The 19,129-nt window shown below is 46.4% G+C and overlaps 1 protein-coding gene across 8 annotated transcripts in view; it reads left to right on the top strand.

The window, feature by feature from the left end:
- The window catches only part of PCNX1 (pecanex 1), a 118,443-nt gene that overhangs the window by 38,942 nt on the left and 60,372 nt on the right, over positions 1 to 19,129 (top strand). For 4 of the 8 annotated variants that reach the window (XM_077262195.1, XM_077262186.1, XM_077262215.1 and 1 more), the window contains exons 5-6: positions 1,931 to 2,017; positions 7,068 to 8,735. In XM_077262195.1, the coding sequence (XP_077118310.1) occupies positions 1,931 to 2,017; positions 7,068 to 8,735 (1,755 nt within the window). Of the gene's footprint in view, positions 1 to 1,930; positions 2,018 to 7,067; positions 8,736 to 15,708; positions 15,839 to 19,129 lie in introns of all 8 variants that reach the window. The other 4 variants (XM_077262170.1, XM_077262160.1, XM_077262151.1 and 1 more) reach the window with 2 other exon arrangements.

Raw genomic sequence — 19,129 nt, 5'->3', positions numbered from 1 at the left:
AGGCAAAAATCGCCGTATGGGGAAATAAAGGGGTCAATTCAGACAGTGAAAGATGGTGATTGCCATCAACTAGAAGCAATCAATTGTTACCTCTTCATAGAGAGAGAAATGTTTAACCCCTTCACGACATGCGCCGTACTAGTACTGTACATGTCGTATTCCCCCCTTTGATGTGGGCTCCGGCGGTGAGCCCACATCAAAGTCGCGACATGTCAGCTGTTTTGAACAGCTGACATGTGTGCGCAATAGCGGCGAGTGGAATCGCGATCCACTCGCCGCTATTAACTAGTTAAATACCTCTGTCAAACTCTGACAGCGGCATTTAACTACCGTTTTCGACCATCGGGCCGGAAATGCGCGCATTGCCGGCCCCGTTCCCATGATCAGCGGTCAGCGATGCGTCGCCATAACAACCAGAGGTCTCCTTGAGATCTCTATGGTTGTTGATGCCGAATTGCTATGAGCGCCACCCTGTGGTCGGCGCTCATAGCAGTGCAGTATATTCTGCTACATAGAGGCGATCTGAGCTTCGCCTCTATGTAGCAGTGCCGATCAGGCTATGCCAGGCTATTGAAGCATGGCAAAAGTAAAAAAAAAAAAAAGTTTTAAAAATATGAAAAAATAAATAAATAAATATATATATATATATATATATATATATATATATATATATATATATATATATATATATATATAAATATATATATATATATAAATATATATAATCACCCCCCTTTCGCCCCATTCAAAATAAAACAATGAAAAAAAAATCAAACATACGCGTATGTGGTATCGCTGCGTTCAGAATGGCCCGATCTATCAATAAAAAAAAAGATTAACCTTATGGCAAAACGGTGTAGCGAGAAAAAAATTCAAAATGCCAGACTTACGTTTTTTTTTGGTCGCAGCGACATTGCATTAAGATGCAATAACGGGCGATCAAAAGAACGTATCTGCACACAAGTGGTATCATTACAGACGCCAGCTTGGCACACAAAAAATAAGCCCTCACCCGACCCCAGATCACGAAAAATGGAGACTCTCTGGGTATCGGAATATTGCGCAATTTTTTATTTATTTTTTTAAAGCAAAGTTAGGAATTTTTTTTTCACTACTTAGATAAAAAATAACCTAGACATGTTTGGTGTCTATGAACTCGTAATGACCTGGAGAAACATAATGGCAGGTCAGTTTTAGCATTTAGTGAACCTAGCAAAAAGCCAAACAAAAAACAAGTGTGGGATTGCACTTTTTATGCAATTTCACCGCACTTGGAACTTTTTTCCCATTTTCTTTTACAAGACATGGTAAAACCAATGGTGACGTTAAAAGGTACAACTTGTCCTGCAAAAAACAAGCCCTCATATGGCCATATTGATGGAAAAATAAAAAAGTTATAGTTCTGGGAAGGAGGGGAGCGAAAAATGAAAAAGGGCTGCGTCTTGAAGGGGTTAAAGAGGTTTTCCAGGGCTTGGATATTGATGGTGTAACCATTGGATAAGGTCATCAGTACCCCATCTGATGAAGTTCGATAGCCCGCACCACCTCCCCCCACCATGGTCAGCGCCTACCTGCTCAGGCCATTGCTGGTTATAAGCAATGGACGGAGTGGAGCACAGTGGCCCTACACAGCCGGGTGTCGGGTACTGCACCTTCTTTTATTCATTTGCTAACCATTTATTTGTGTATTCTGTTCATAGAAATTAGTTTTCTATTATGATTTCTTCACACATGCAAATTTTTTTGGTAGAAATGCTTAGACCTGAATAATCCCATTGCTTTGAACTTGTGAACATTGTTTTTCAAAGCCCATTCAGGTGACTAGGCTAGATCTGCGCAGCAACCGCAGAGCATAACCTTCATTGATGTGTAGTGTATCTGGTGAGCACTCACTCCAGATACATCAGTAAGACACTTCTTGCCTCTGCAGGGGATACAGATGCAAAGACTTCAGATGACATCAGTCTGAGCCTCGGACAGAGCTATAGTTTGTGCAAAGAAGGAAGTGAAGACCAAGGTAAATTCAGATCCGTGGATGCGAGATGCTCCGGTTTCTTCCTCCACCAGTTGTCTGTAGCATGCATCCTCGTACTTAATACACTTGTGGCAATCTGGATGTGTCATGGCTAGACAAATGCCACTGTTTGGGTTTTCTGTAGGGGTTTGTGTGTTTTTGTCACCAGGCTTGCGCAATAATCACGGCTTAGGGTACCGTCACACATTGAAATTTCCATCGCTACGACGTTACGATTCGTGACGTTCTAGCGATATCGTTACGATATCGCTGTGTCTGACACGCTACTGCGATCACACACCCTGCTGAGAATCGTACGTCGTAGCAGATCGTTTGGAACTTTCTTTCGTCGCTTGATCACCCGCTGACATCGCTGGATCGTTGTGTGTGACAGCGATCCAGCGATGTCTTTGCTTGTAACCAGGGTAAACATCGGGTAACTAAGCGCAGGGCCGCGCTTAGTAACCCGATGTTTACCCTGGTTACCAGCGTAAACGTAAAAAAACAAACCGTACATACTCACCCGTCGGTGTCCTTCAGGTCCCTTGCCGTCTGCTTCCTGCTCTGAGTGCCGGCCGGAAAGTGAGAGCAGATCACAGCGGTGCTGCGCTCTGCTCTCACTGTACGGCTGCACTCAGAGCAGGAAGCAGACGGCAAGGGACCTGAAGGACACCGACGGGTGAGTATGTACTGTTTGTTTTTTTACGTTTACGCTGGTAACCAGGGTAAACATCGGGTTACTAAGCGCGGCCCTGCGCTTAGTTACCCGATGTTTACCCTGGTTACCGGGGACTTCGGCATCGCTCCAGCGCCGTGATTGCAACGTGTGACCGCAGTCTACGACGCTGGAGCGATATTCATACGATCGCTGCGACGTCACGGATCGTGCCGTCGTAGCGATCAAAATGGTACTGTGTGACGGTACCCTTACTTGCAGTAGTTATCAAGCCTTTGTAGAGCAGAATGAAATGCTCTTTACCTGGCCATGCTTGCTTATTGCATAAAAAACCCGGTCACGGAATAAATATATATATATATATATATATATATATATATATATATATATATATATATATATATATATATATATATATATACACATATAAATAATAATAATAATTATAATTGTATATATATATGTGTAGCTGTGTATATCAAGCCACGCCTAGCCAATCCTTTCATTAACACTTCCAGCCCCCAGGCGCACATACTTGCCTCACATTACCTGCGCCTCTAGCACGATACAAAGACATTCTCTCCGATATCACAGCTCGCATCCTTATCGTGACACAGACCGACCTTGGATCCTTACCCTAACACTCGTCTGGCACTCCCCACCCTGTATCGCAATATGGCGCTTGGTGATCTCAGCCCACGCTGCCGCATGGAGGCTGCCAGAGCCGTCCTGTCCCGCCGGTGTCCCCTTCCTCTCCTCCACACACAGGCTGAACCGTTACTATGAGCTGAGTCCCCAGGAGCAGAGCACCGGGCCCAGCCTGACTCACCACGACACAGGGACTCTCCATGTCTGCTTTGGACCGCATCAGGGAGACGACAGGCCCGCGGGTGGAGAGCTGGGCTGCTGAGGGAGAGAGCTGGAAGGCCAGTGGAGATGGGCTACTGAGGGAGAGAGCGAGGCTGTAGAGGGAGAATGTGGGACAGCGCTTGGAGAGTGGGACTGCGGAAGGAGAGAGTGTGATTGGATGGAGAGCTGGGCTGCGGAGGTAGACAGCCGGGATGTTGAGTGAGAGAGCGGGACGGCCAGTGGAGACGGGGCTGCAGAGGGAGACAGCGGGAAGGTGGATGGAGAGCGGGGCTGCTGGGGGAGAATGCTGGACGGCCAGTGGAGACTGGGGGGCTGTGGAGGGAGACAGCGGGACGGTGGATGGAGAATGGGGCTGCTGGGGGAGAATGCGGGACGGACGGCGAGCTGGGATTCGGAGGGAGAGAGTGGGATGGCCAGTGGAGACAGGGGGCTGAGGAGGGAGACAGCGGGACGGTGGATGGAGAGTGGGGCTGCTGGGGGAGAATGCGGGACGGACGGCGAGCTGGGATTCGGAGGGAGAGAGTGGGACGGCCAGTGGAGACAGGGGGCTGAGGGGGGAGACAGCGGGACGGTGGATGGAGAGTGGGGCTGCTGGGGGAGAGTACGGGACGGACGGCGAGCTGGGCTTCGGAGGGAGAGAGCGGGGCTGTGAAGGGAGAATGCGGTACGGCGATTGGGGAGTGGGACAGCGGAAGGAGAGAGTGTGACTGGATGGAGAGCTGGGCTGCGGAGGGAGACGGCGGGAATGTTGAGGGAGAGAGCGGGACGGCCAGTGGAGACGGGGCTGCGGAGGGAGAATGTGGTAGTGAAGGACAAGACGTGCACTCTCGCTAGTGCTGGTGCAGACTGAACATGGAGGGATACTCCAGACTATAGTCCTGTACAACAACAGTCGCACTCAATAAAGGAGTTGAGGGAGAATGTGGGACGGACAGCGAACTGGGCTTTAGAGGGAGAGAGTGGGACATCAAGAGGAGAGCAGGGCTGCAGAGGGAGAGCGGGACAACAGTTAGTTACTATGCCCAGGCAAAGCCAGGCTCTTCAGCTAGTTCTTCATAAAGCTGTAAATATCACACTGCATTTTCCCACTGAGTTTCTCCAATCTGCTTTTCACAGAAAGCAGAACAGCACAGGCACACCATGCTTTATCACACAGAAGCACAGTAACTGGTATCCAGGAGCAGAAAGTATCTTTTGCCAGTTTACAGATATAATTGAATATAAATCTTACTAATATAATAATAGTGAAAACTGCAACATTGTACTTATTTCAGTACAGAAGTGAGGAAGCTTTACTTCTGTATTAGGTCCCACACAGCAAAGGGAGACCCTCTCTTTGCCAGCGACCTGCTCAAAGTGGGCTGGATGTCTGGCTTAGTTTATTTACTAGTCCTGTGTATTGACTGTGACGGAGAAGGGGGCTGTCTGGCAATTTTCTAGGTCAGCCTCCTGTGTATTAGCGGTGATGGAGAAGGGGCTGGCTGTCTGGCTCAGGTTATTTACTAGGCCAGCCTCCTGTGTATTAGTTGTGATGGAGATGGGGGCTGGCTCAGGTTGTTTACTAGGCCAGCCTCCTTTGTATTAGCTGTGATTAGTGATGAGCGAGTGTACTTGTTGCTTGGGTTTTCCTGAGCACGCTCGGGTGACCTTCGAGTATTTATGACTGCTCGGAGATTCAGTTTTCATCACGGCAGCTGAATGATTTACAGCTACTAGCCAGGCTGAGTACATGTGGGGGTTGCCTGGTTGCTAGGGAATCCTTATATGTATTCAAGCTGTCTAGCAGCTATAAATCATGCAGCTGAGGCAAGGAAAACTAAATCTCCGAGCACTTACAAATACTCGGAGACCACCCGAGCGTGCTCGGGAAAACCCGAGCAACGAGTACACTCGCTCATCACTAGCTGTGATGAAGGAGCTGGCTGTCTGACTCAGGTTACTGGGCCAGCCTCCTGTGTATTAGCTGTGATGGAAAAAGGGGGCTGCCTCCCTGGCTCGGGTTATTTACTAGGCCAGCCTCCTGTGTATTAGATGTGATGGAGAAGGGCTCGTTCAGTTAAGGTACCGTCACACTAAGCAACGTCGCCAGCGATCTGTGACGTTGCAGCGTCCTAGGGAGCGATATCGCTGTATTTGACACGCAGCAGCGATCAGAATCCCGCTGTGAAATTGCTGGTCGCTGCTAGAAGGTCTGCACATTATTTGGTCGCTAGGTCGCCGTGTATCGCCGTGTTTGACAGCAAAAGCAACCATACCAGCGATATTTTACACTGGTAACCAGGGTAAACATCGGGTTACTAAGCGCAGGGCCGCGCTTAGTAACCCGATGTTTACCCTGGTTACCAGCGTAAAAGTTAAAAAACAAACAGCACATACTCACCAGCGCGTCCCCCAGCGTCTGCTTCCTGACACTGACTGAGCGCCGGCCCTAAACTGAAAGTGAAAGCACAGCGGTGACGTCACCGCTGTGCTGTTAGGGCCGGAGCTCAGTCAGTGTCAGGAAGCAGAGGCTGGGGGACGCGCTGGTGAGTATGTGCTGTTTGTTTTTTTAACTTTTACGCTGGTAACCAGGGTAAACATCGGGTTACTAAGCGCGGCCCTGCGCTTAGCAACCCGATGCTTACCCTGGTTACCCGGGGACCTCGGCATCGTTGGTCGCTGGAGAGCGGTCTGTGTGACAGCTCTCCAGCGACCAAACAGCGACGCTGCAGCGATCGGCATCGCTGTCGCTATCGCTGCATCGTCGCTTAATGTGACGGTACCTTTAATTTACTAGGCAATCATCCTGTGTATTAGCTGTGATGGAGAAGGGAGCTGGCTTCTTGGCTGTTTATTTACTAGGCCAGCCTCCTGTGTATTAGTTGAGATATAGAAGGGGGCTGGCTCAGTTTATTTGCTAGGCCAGCCTCTTGTCTGTTAGCTGTGATGGAGAAGGGGCTGTCTGTCTGGATATTTACTAGGCCCGCCTCCTGTGTATTAGCTGTGATGGAGAAAAGAGCTGTCTGGCTCAGTTTATTTAGTAGGCCAGCCTCTTGTCTATTAGGTGTGATGGAGAAAGGGGTTTGGCTTAGTTTATTTGCTAGGCCAGCCTCTTGTATGTTAGCTGTGTTGAAGAGGGCTGGTTTAGCTAATGAGTTTGGCCACACAGCCAGCACCCTGCTTGTGTAAGAAATACAGAAATTAATGAATTATTTGGGAAGGACGTGGTTCACATATAACAGAGAGACTTCTACCCACAATCGTAACCCCACACACCACTGTCCCCATAAGATTTTGTGGTATCTGCTTAGCCATTAAAGCAGCATAATAACCCGAGAGGAAATAAAAGACTTGCATGTTTCCTATGGGAACGCATGATTGAGCCTGTTGTCTGTAACCTAAAGGGCCTGATTCCTATCCCATTTATCTGCCATTGGAGGATATGATTTATACCACAACAGTGTCTTATACAGACAGATATATAAAAGTCTCGTAGGTTTTGCTAAATCTTCCTCTGTTCTCTTGCAGATTTAACTGTGGATCAGAAACTTTTTCGTCTGGTCTCCAATGACTCCTTTGTCTCCATCCAACCTTCAATATCATCGGGAGGCAAAGACCTAACTAGGGAGTTCAGCGACAAAGGGTCAATCGCAGCACACAGTCACCATCACCACGTGGATCTGTCCTTGTCGAACGCGTGTGACACAGAGATGGCTTCACTTGTTCCATTGCATTCACATTCATACAGAAAAGAACACAGACCAAGAGGCGTCCCGAGGACTTCGAGCTCTGCCGTTGCTTTTCCAGACACTTCCCTCACAGACTTTCCTCTCTACCAACAAAGGCGCGGGCTGGATCCTGTTAGTGAACTTGAAGCTTCGAAACCACATTCTGGGTCCAAAGATTCTCTCGTAGAAAATGCTTGTGCTTCAGGGATTTTTCAATTAGACTGTCTCAAAAGCAAAGGAGCCCAACAGCTTTCCAGGAACGGTAGCGTGAAACACTTGAAGTCTGACAAAAGCATGGATAGTTTAAGGAGTCTTAGCACCAGGAGTAGTGGATCTACGGAAAGTTACTGTAGCGGGACAGACAGGGACACGAATAGCACCATTAGCAGCTATAAAAGTGAACAGACGAGCTCCACTCATGTCGAGAGCATTTTATCCGAACATGAGGAGGCAAGTGCTGTAAAGAGAGGCCTTTGTAGTGACCCCGAGGAGGAGCATAGCTCAGCTACCGATAGAAGGACTAGTAGCGTAAGGACTGCTGTAGAAAGAAACTCCGCTCAGGAAGCCAAGGATGCCAACACGTCTGACGATGTGCAAAGTCCAAGGGGTCTCAGCTCGTCAGCATCTGAAGAAGCAAACAAGAACCCCCATGCAAATGAACTGACGGCGCAAGTTGACTGGCTCCCTGGGAAGCTTTCTGGTAATCACGATGACCTGGGCGAGAAACCAGTCATTTTAGTAGACTTAAGATCCTTTAAGGAAACTGGTATTAAACATCGGGATAGCGATGTGCGACCCAAATCATCCAGCTTAATTCACAGGACGTCCTCCTCTCATAAATCGTGCAGGAGGCGGACAGGGAAAAAAAGAGCCAGCAGTTTTGATGCCAGTAGACACAAAGAATACGTCTCATTTCAAGGCATAGCAGATACCAAACCTCACAGCACCGGTTTTTGTCACGACGAGGACTCTAGCGACCAAAGCGACTTGAGCAGGACCTCAAGCGTGCAGTCGGCCCACCGTTTTAGCAGCGATAGCTCTTCCAGCACCACTTCGCACTCATGCCAGTCTCCTGAGGCCAGATACACTGCTCTAAGGACAAAGTATCACATCAAAGAGAAAGGCGTAGACTCCCATCGAACTCACTTAAGTTGCGAAGGAAGCGGCAAAAAGCGCTCCAACCGCAGGACTTCAAGCGCAAGTGGTACAAAAAGTCGTGCCAGGGTATTGAGCCTGGACAGTGGCACTGTAGTTAGCTTGGGTGACCCAAACAGACTGGCAGCCCCTGAAAGCATCAAACCATTAACCACTTCAAAATCCGATCTAGAGGCCAAAGAGGGGGAAGTTCTAGATCAGCTGTCGTTACTAGGTCGTGCGTCACAGTTAGAGTCTGTAACTCGGTCAAGAAATAGTTTGCCCAGTCAGGTTACGTTTCAGGACGTGGAAGAGCGAGAATCCGCAGTTGCAGGTATGTGTTACTGAATGTAGAGTGGATTCATATTCTAGGCCCGGAATCTATGAATTGCATGTGGAAATGGAATAACAAATAGAAATTGTATAAATTGGGCATGTGGATGAATGCAAAGCTGATTATATTTAATAGTTTATGCATTGTCAGAGCTCCAACTGTGGAGAGAGTGAGGTCCTCAGAACATGATCAGCAAACTAGACTGCTAGTTATAGATGTTGGTCATGTATCTTCGGAGCTGCAGACTGACGGGGAACAGTCCAGTGTAGTCCATAATATTATATGATCGGCATCAACCCAACACATTACATTATTACAGACATGTATGTTTTACGCTGAAGCACTTTGGCATTTAATAGAAAACCTATTTTAAAATGGTAATGGGAACGAGGTTAGTAAGATAGCTGATGAGGTGTCCATGCAGACTTCTCCCTGCCCCACTCAGCTAGATTCACCCTGTGTGTGTGGTAAGAGACAATCGGTCCAGAATGCAGGAAGCAATAGTCAGGGATATGGCTAGTGGTTCCCGAACGCCGTTTTAAATTATGATGATTATTTTTTTTTTTTTAAAACATTGCAGCGTTTCAGAGTAAATGTACATGTTTGCAAGAACAGCCAGGGTCTTAATGCAGGCAGTATAACAGTGAACAGGCTCCCTTTCAGGACTGACCTAATCTATGGCCTGGTGTAATAACAAAGTACAAGGTGCACTTCACTGTTCTTTTGTCGTTGTGAAACAAAAAGCAAAGTTGCTAATGGATTGTCACACATTGGGCATGTATCATCCATCCATAAGACATGGCATAAATCTGTGATCGCCAGGACTCCCACAGTTACTAGGGTCCCAAGCCCCCCAGCCCTCCTCACCTTGGCCCTTCCCCAGCACAGAGAGCAGAAGCTTGTATGGAGCAGTGGTCATTCCAGTGTCTGAGGTGGATGGAAAGAGTCCAGCGCAGTTTCTGTCAGTCCCGTAGAATAAGTGGAATGGTACTGTGCTCGATTGACCATTATGCAGTTCAACACGCAGTAAAATGGGGTGCTGGAGACCCCCGTTCTAGTGATTGGTGGGGGCCCCAGTGGACAGTTATCGCCACCACTTTGGATAGGTAATAAATGTCCGTTGTACAACAATCCCTTTAAGGTTTAAGTGTGGTTCACCTGATGTGATGAGTTAACTTGCTATGGGCTGGTATCTGCCTAGTTCTGGTCTGTACCTTTAATTGTAATGCAATGATGTGCTGCAGGTTTGTCCTTACTAAAATTCTGAAAATCTTTTCATTCCTCTGCACTAGTCCTGTGTAAGTGAGCAAGTGTGAACTTAGTCTGTCCCGTACAATGTGTTAACCACACCGTGTGCTCTTCTGACAAACCTGCATCACATTGGGGCGGGGAAGTGACACATTATGTCTGAGGTTAATCATATGTTCTATTTGTGTAATCTGTTTATATGGCACCAGCATAGACTCATTACATGTGACTTTTCTTTCCCTGTGTCGCTGATGGTCGCATGCTTGGCCTACGTGGATGGGTGTCCCTCCTCAGTCCTCTTTTAACCTTCATATGCTTTCTATGTGGTTTGCCAATTGATTCTATAAATCAGCGGTTTTCTGTCAGTTTGTTAGAATTGTCGGGATTTTATATGTATTTTTGCACATTTTTTTTATACATTATTTAGGCAGCTTTCTGACAATCTTGATAAAAGTTAATTTTAACGTTCATATTTTTTTTTTTTAGCTTTTTACCAGGATTGCCTTAGATTTTGCTTGCAGAGCTTGTCCCTGCCCTTTTTAAAGGGACTCTGTCACCTGAATTTGGCGGGCCCTCTGTCCGGTCCGATGGGTGGTGTTTCCTCAGCTTTTATTCACCCCTTCCTTTCCCGCTGGTCGCAATATTTTCTAGAATTTCCGACGGTTTCCTCCGTAGTTCACGCGTGCGCAAAGCAATCTTGCCTTGCGCACGCGCAGTATGCTTTGCCCAACTGCTGGCAAAGCCGAAAAGCATTAGTGCGCATGCCTCGGCGCACTATGTCCCGGAACACAACAAAATACTTCCGGGACATAGCGCGCCGGCGCATGCACACTAATGCTTTTTGGCTTTGCCCGCAGTTATGCAAAGCATGCTGCGCGTGCGCAAGGCAAGATGGCTTTGCGCACCCGTGAACTACGGAGGAAACTGACGGAAATTCCAGAAAATATTGCGCCCATCGGGAAAGGAAGGGGTGAATAAAAGCTGAGGAAACACCACCCATCGGACTGGACAGAGGGCCCGCCAAATTCAGCGGACAGTCCCTTTAAAATGGTATAAAATAGCAAAATGGGTAATATTCACCTTACTGATACCCCGTCGTTCTCTGTATCCCAACCTCTGGCGATGACCCATTTTATCCCTGGAATGTGACCACTGCAGCCGGTGATTAGCTGCAGCTACCACCTGTCCCTGTTTGTATCCTGGCATTTGGTGTTCAAATTTCAAAGACCACCCAGGGACATGAGTTTGTCAAGATGAGAATTGCTCCTTTTGGTATTTTATACCCTGCTAAGCTTTTTTTGTGAAGTATCTTAAGGGGATGGACAACCTCTTAATCAAAAATTGGATCTCCTTTTGGTTCTACTGCTGAGCTGAGGGTGTTTTACCGCCATGTTGGATGTTTGTATTTGGTGCATTCTCCGAAAACATTCCCTGATGTGTGCACCGAGTGTAAACTTATAGCCTGCACGGTGTATAGACATGCATGCACACCTGTCTGGTGTGAATAGATCCGTAGTCCTGTCCTTTATCACTGTGTTAGGTCAGGGCGATGAGCCATTATTTGGACAATTAAAAAAGCACTCCCCGCAAAATTTGTATCCCATTAATCCCTTCTAAATCTGTCTATAGTGTAGGTGCATGGAGATACTCACAGATCGCTGGATTCCAGTGCAGCTCTGGTCCTCTACTGGATCATGTGAGTGCTCCTCATCTTTGCCATCCCCACACACAGACTGTGGCGTGGGGCGACGCTACTTCCATATAATCTTGTGTGTCCTCAGAACAAGAGTCCATAGACTAAGATTGGGACAACGACCTCCCCTCTGGTCCATGTATACTGTAAACTACTGTCTGACCTGGCTACTCTGAGGTCAAGTGACCGGAGGGGCGTTGGAAATGAGGAAGACTTTGGTTGCAAAGTGATTTAACCCACCTGCTGTGCATTGCAGGCATATTTAGAAGCCATAAGGGGATAACGTTTTTTGCGGGGAGTGTTCTTCTAAATACTCTTATGTTATGGCTGCCAGAAAACTTGGAACATCTGCAGAAATGTCAGTTTAGATTCTGGTGTGCTGCAGATTCTCCACTTAGATTTCATTCTGTAAGTAAAAATTAGCAATAAATCTTCACTGATATGTAGTGTTGTGGATTGCAGTATTCTGACTTTTTCTTCTTCATCAATTTATCAGAATCTGCATCTACACTAAAATCTGCAACATTTGGTACAGAATTTCTGCTACTGATTTCCCTGCTGATCTTTGCCATTTTTCAGCTGAAATTTCCTGCTGCAAATCTGTACATTGTGTGCTTTCCTTAGCTGTTAGACCACTCCAGGAACATGTAAGGTTTTGCCTTTTTTTTTTAAATTACCGTATATACTCGAGTATAAGCCGACCCGAGTATAAGCCGACCCCCCTAATTTTGCCACAAAAAACTGGGAAAACTTATTGACTCGAGTATAAGCCTAGGGTGGAAAATGCAGCAGCTACCGGTGAATTTCAAAAATAAAAATAGATGCTCCATACCGTTCATTATGGCCCCATAGCTGTGCCATATAGTGCTCTGCACCGTTCATAATTGCCCCATAGCTGTGCCATATAGTGCTCTGCACCATTATTGCCCCATAGCTGTGCCATACAGTGCTCTGCACCGTTATTGCCCCATAGCTGTGCCATATAGTGCTCTGCACCATTATTGCCCCATAGCTGTGCCATATAGTGCTCTGCACCGTTATTGCCCCATAGCTGTGCCATACAGTGCTCCGCACCATTATTGCCCCATAGCTGTGCCATACAGTGCTCTGCACCATTATTGCCCCATAGCTGTGCCATACAGTGCTCTGCACCATTGCCCCATAGCTGTGCCATATAGTGCTCTGCACCATTATTGCCCCATAGCTGTGCCATATAGTGCTCTGCACCGTCCATTATTGCCCCATAGCTGTGCTGCTGCAATAAAAATAATAAAACACATACTCACCTCTCTTGCAGCTCCTCGGCGCCATCTTCCCGGCGTCTCCCTGCACTGACTGATCAGGCAGAGGGCGGCGCGCACACTATATGCGTCATCGCACCCTCTGCCTGCAGTCAGTGTGGAGAGAGACGCCGGGAAGATGGAGACAGCGCCCGGCGTGTGGAACGAGGACCGGTGAATATGCGATACTTACCTGCTCCCGGCGTCCCTGGCTCCTTCCCCCGGACAGCTGGTCTTCGGTGCCGCAGCCTCTTCCTCTGTCAGCGGTCACCGGCACCGATGATTAGAGAAATGAATAGGCGGCTCCGCCCCTATGGGAGGTGGAGCCGCCTATTCATTTCTCTAATGAGCCGCTCAGGGGAAGAGGCTGCTGCACCCGGAGACAGTGGGACGGGCAGGGGGAGCGTCAGGATCGCCGGGACTAGGTAAGTATGCCTCAGCGCCCTCTCCCCCTCACCCGCCGACCCCACCGCCGACCGTGACTCGAGTATAAGCCGAGGGGGCACTTTCAGCCCAAAAATTTGGGCTGAAAATCTCGGCTTATACTCGAGTATATACGGTAGGTATTAAGTAGTTGTACAGACCTCAATCTCCATTAGGAATCCTAAGTCTGACAATGTAGCACATGTAAGTGCATATCTGTACAGCTTTGTCCAGTCCTCGATCGGACTTCTCAGAAATTCTGCCCGCTTTAGTCTCTTGTTGTCTCGCTTTAGTCTCTTTAGTCTTTAGACTTTATCTTTAGATAGAGATATATATATATATTTTTGATTTTATCAATCGGCACAGTTTCAACATCCCAAACTTTAAAAAAAGAGTTGTTTTTTTTTAAGTTTGGGCTGTTGAAACTGCTGATTCTGTATGTGTATGTATGTGTGTGTGTGTGTGTGTGTGTATATATATATATATATGTGTATATGTGTGTGTATGTATGTATGTATGTATGTATGTGTGTATATATATATATATGTGTGTGTGTGTGTATGTATATATATATATATATGTATATGTGTGTGTATATATATATATATATTTTATTATTTATTAGTCCTACTTCCGCAATAATAGGGTGATGCAGTCCTATCCTGATCCACTACATACTGTATGTTACTTCACTTTTTGAGCCAACGTGACTAGTGTTGGGGACTGAGGGTAACACTTAGTCACCATTGAAAAATGAGCCACAAGCATCGATCACTATTTATTTTTTTACGCAGACTTGCTAGCAGAATCTGTGCGGGTCCCAGCATTTACACTTTTAATCTGTCTCCTGTAATAGATTATAAATGTGTTTAGCGGGAACATCCCATTAATATCCAAAACATTTTCCCTTTTGATTTTACTCTTTCTTTGATTTGACGTAGAGTGACTTGTGCCACAAAATAACATTACGTTGTGACCCTGTTCATAATAATCAAGGAAAACATTGTCACTTTTCAGGTAATATACGGTTTATATTTTCCTTCTTTACTCCGGTTTCAGAAAATCGTTTTTTTTTTTTCCAAGTCTCAATTTTCATTTTCTTTCTGTTGGTGAATGAAGTGCAAGCCACTAACAGCTGCGCCATTGTCATTTATTTAAGTCCCCGTGTGATGAATTTGCTGCTTTCTTGTTAATTAGCCCTTGTTTTGTGGAATTTGCGTCATCAGAGCAGATACTGAAGTGCTTGCAGTCAGTGCCGGCTTTGTCACGGGCCCCAGGCACTGACAGTAAATGGACTAGGCAAGTTCTCCTGCAGAGTAGTATATTCATTGTAGGGAGATGTAATGCGACCCATAACGGTGTTCTCTATTTATTGTCTCCTCGTTTTGTGTCTGTACTTTTATTTTGACTCCCATGTTAGAGTTGTATATGCTTTGTGCCATTGTCACAATTGGATCCTACCATCAGAAAGCAGGGATCAAAACTTCCTTGTACCTTCAGCCACCACTAGAGGGAGCTCTGAGGACTGCACTTATCTCCCAAGCTCCCTCTAGTGGGAGCTGAAGGTGTTGGCACAGAAATTTGAAGCAGGGTGTTAAAAGGTTCTTTCATCCAAGAGTGGGGCGAGCGAGAGGAGCCAATGCCAGCATGCGTGATCTTTCCCATTGGCTGATTTACCCAGCATTAAAGGGATTGTCCAAAATAATTTAAATCAGGCTGGTGCATCTGAACACCATCTGAAATAAATGTATACTTTCCCATTTATTCCTGGGCTTATTCAGCACTATATCCCATTTCCGGTGGGTCTATATAGGTTTGATCTGCAGCTGGTGTTGGTGGGCGTCCGGTAATGTTTTGAGCTTGCCTCCCTACATCTCCACTTGCACAACTATGGGGTTTTGATCTGCTGTGCCTTCCCTAATCCCAGCATTAGGCATTTTTGTGGCATTAATTTGCAGAACAAACTATGTATTTGCCATACATTTGCCGATCATGAGCGAGCCTTACAATGAGTCACTCCATTTCCACCTCCTGCTCGCTCAGCGCATACCAGTGCCAATGGTAACGTGTCTTACTATATCGCTGCATGTCTGACCACAGATGATGTCCGGGGGTTTGGCGACATTCATGTTTTGTTAGCTTTTTTTTGCCTCATGTTCATTTTTATTTCTTGTGTATTATGTTTATGTAACATCTGAAAACAAGGGGGATAGACACACAAAAGGGGGGCTGTATGGTCTCCGGTATCGGCAAATTATAATGGATAGTTTTTAATATCCGAGTTAGTTGTTTTTGTTTTTCACCTGAAGTCTCTGTCTTGCTGCTGCAGCACACACCAGTGAGGAGACAGTAACATTTCGCCGTGAACGCAGCACATTTAGACGCCAGGCCGTACGGCGCAGGCACAATGCAGGGAGTAATCCCACTCCTCCCGCATCGCTCATTGGATCACCCCTCAGGTATGGTATTTCCACCTTCCATGATACGGCATGCTACAGGCTTCTTGCCATGACTCTGAGCTTGCTCCACTCCCCCACCCCCTGCACCTGTCACGCCGATACCCTAAAATACATACTTCTTGCTTTGATCCTTTTCCCCTTTTATCTATCGGCTTTCTCTGCATGATACAATTAGCATGTGATCTGCATGCCTTTGTTGCAATGCTGTCATTGACTACCAGTAACTAACCTGTATAGTACACTATTAAGGCAGCCTTCCGAAAATGTCAGAATTAAACCGCCAATCACTGTAAATCTTTCCGCTATCCTCTGTCAAGCTGATCCTGTTCAGCACTTTCCTAATTCCAGTTATGGCGGCTTTACTAGTAGATCAAACCTCTCGGCCCAGTCGTGGAGCAAGTTAAGAGTGGATGGTACAGGGATTACCGATATTATTTTTCATGGGATCAGCTTAATTTGAGTAGAATTTTGTAAGAATTGGTCAAATATAAGATTTATTTTTTTGCTTGTCATATAAGTTTTATTTTTTCATTATTGTGTTTTTTTGTTTGTTTTTTTTTTTTGCTAAAGCGAATCAATCCCTAGATTTTAAGTACGGTAGATCCTAGACCTGATGAGGCTCGTATGCTTACTTTAAAAGAAAAAAACAAACCCTGTCAGAATGGCTGCAGAATCCTTTTTGAAACTTTACACTGAATCCTGGCCCTCTGCTGCTGCAGAGATCTCATGCTGGTCACGTCAGGCTGGATGAGTGGAAACTGAATAGATTTGGCTCTCCCCCTATCCAGACTTCTAAAATGCCCGTCTTAAATATCAGGATCCATACAGGCTTTCTGAGTTGTGATATCAAAGTAAATGCATCAGACTCATCAGGTCTAAGAGGGCTATTTAACAATGTATGCAGTTTGTATTGTGTAACCTGGTGACAGATCTACTTTAAATTGCTATCTTACTACAGACGTTGAGATGTATTTCTAGGATATGCCATTAAAGGGATTTTCTGGGCTTTCGCTACATTATTGTACTCCCTATGTAAATGCGTATTAGTGAATCTTGACTGTGTATTATGTACACTGTCAGGAGTCGAGATTCCCCTCTATCAAGGTGGTCACATACTAACTATATCTCATCCGCTTTTCTCTTCTATTGAGAGAAACAGATGAGAATCTAGTTGGCACATGCTGATGGTCACATGACGACCTCTTCATATTGCAATAGAGTGGAATCCTGACAGTGTACATAATGCACACATGATTCGCCAATCTGGATGACTGAGGAGGTTTAGCTGAAGCCCGAAAAACCCCAGTAACTTGTCTGACTGCTGAGACCCCCGCCAATAACTAGAACCCATTTTAACTATGCTAACAGGGGTAGTGTCACAACACTGTGTCTGCTCTACTCACATGGATTTTTCCAGAGGCCCATTCTAGTCAATGGCCGGCCTCTCCAGCAGGTACCCGTCCTTCCTTTCCATAGGTGGCGGACACAGTAGATGGGTCTCCTACCAGTTACATGTGCTAACATCTTGCATTTAGAAATAACGTTTAGCCCTAGATTTTACACCGTATTAAACAACAACAAACTGCAGTGAGCTCTCAGAACACGAAATTAATTGCAGCCCGTTTCACCTACTGTCTCATATTACATGAAACGCTGGCCTTGCCATTTTTGCCATTTCTAAATTATTCATGTGAGTCTACATTATATAAACCACATGCATGACATTTCTGAGAATGTGAGCAGCTCATGTATCTAGACATAGACTTTACTTGCAGCATCCGCTTCTGGCAGATTTATATCGATTGCTACTACTAAAACCAATACATTGTTAAAATGAATCTGTCAGCAGATTTTTGCTATGGAAATTTTAGAGCAGCATGATATAGAGGCATAGACACTGATTCCAGCAATGTGTCACTTGCTGGGCTGCTTGGTGCAGTTTTGATAGAATCCCAGTTTTCCCTGCTTTAGATGTAGCAGTGCTCAGAATGAAGAGCTGTGTATAACCCCGCCTACACCACTGATTGGCACCTTCCTGTGTACACTGTCAGAATACTGCCAATCATAGGTGGAGGCGGGGTTACTCAGAGTAGCTGGACTGCATGACACAAGACACGTAGTCCTGCCGTGATAATCCCCAGCTGATAAAACACTGATTGTATATTCACTGGTACATTGTAGCAAAGCCACTAGATTAAGTGGGTACCGTTATATACAGTAACAGGGTTTTCACATCTAGATGTAACCAGAGATTCCATCCACTAACACCAAGCGGGGATTTTGAAAATGGTGAGCCATTGGGTCAGTCAGGTAACGTGCTTTTATTTTCTAATAAGTAAGCGGATGTGATAAAATCCAAGAAACCTTTCCTATACCTGAACACTACACCTTGACAGCCCCTAGTGTCTTATAAGTATTACATTTTCAACATCTGTTAAAAGGAATGTCATGAGAAAATAACTTATTGGTTCAATCAGCTTTTAGTTACATGTATTTACTAGTGATAAGCGAATATACTCGTTGCTCAGGTTTTCCCCAGCACGCTCAAGTGGTCTCCAATAGGGTTGAGCGACCTTAGCTTTTTTAGGATCGAGGTGGGTTTTGTGAAACCCGACCTTCTCGGATGTCGGATCGTATGGAATCGGCCGATTCTACTGTAAAGTCGGGTTCCGGACCCGGAACACGAAACCCAATGTATGTCAATGAAATTATATTTTTTTTATTCTCTCTCTCTCTCTCTCTCCCTCTCCCTCTCCCTCTCCCTCTCCCTCTCCCTCTCCCTCTCCCTCTCCCTCTCCCTCTCCCTCTCCCTCTCCCTCTCCCTCTCCCTCTCCCTCTCCCTCTCCCTCTCCCTCTCCCTCTCCCTCTCCCTCTCCCTCTCCCTCTCCCTCTCCCTCTCCCTCTCCCTCTCCCTCTCCCTCTCCCTCTCCCTCTCCCTCTCCCTCTCCCTCTCCCTCTCCCTCTCCCTCTCCCTCTCCCTCTCCCTCTCCCTCTCCCTCTCTCTCTCTCTCTCTCTCTCTCTCTCTCTCTCTCTCTCTCTCTCTCTCTCTCTCTCTCTCTCTCTCCCTCTCCCTCTCCCTCTCCCTCTCCCTCCTCCGTGCAAGGCATATGTTATTTTTTGACTCCGGAAATTACTACGTCCGAAAACGTAACATAGCACTATGATGCCGCAGGAGCCGGAACCTATGTCATCACGCTGCCCACAATTAATTGGCTCAAAAAAATGGCGGGGAAGGCGTCATTCGAAACGCGACTTTGGCGCCAAGTTCGCGTTCCACGTGGCCGACCCAC

This window comes from Ranitomeya variabilis, chromosome 1 (genome assembly GCF_051348905.1).
Source record: "Ranitomeya variabilis isolate aRanVar5 chromosome 1, aRanVar5.hap1, whole genome shotgun sequence".
Lineage (NCBI taxonomy): Eukaryota > Metazoa > Chordata > Amphibia > Anura > Dendrobatidae > Ranitomeya > Ranitomeya variabilis.
Note: the sequence above shows the minus strand (reverse complement) of the source record. Positions and strands in the feature narration are given on the sequence as shown.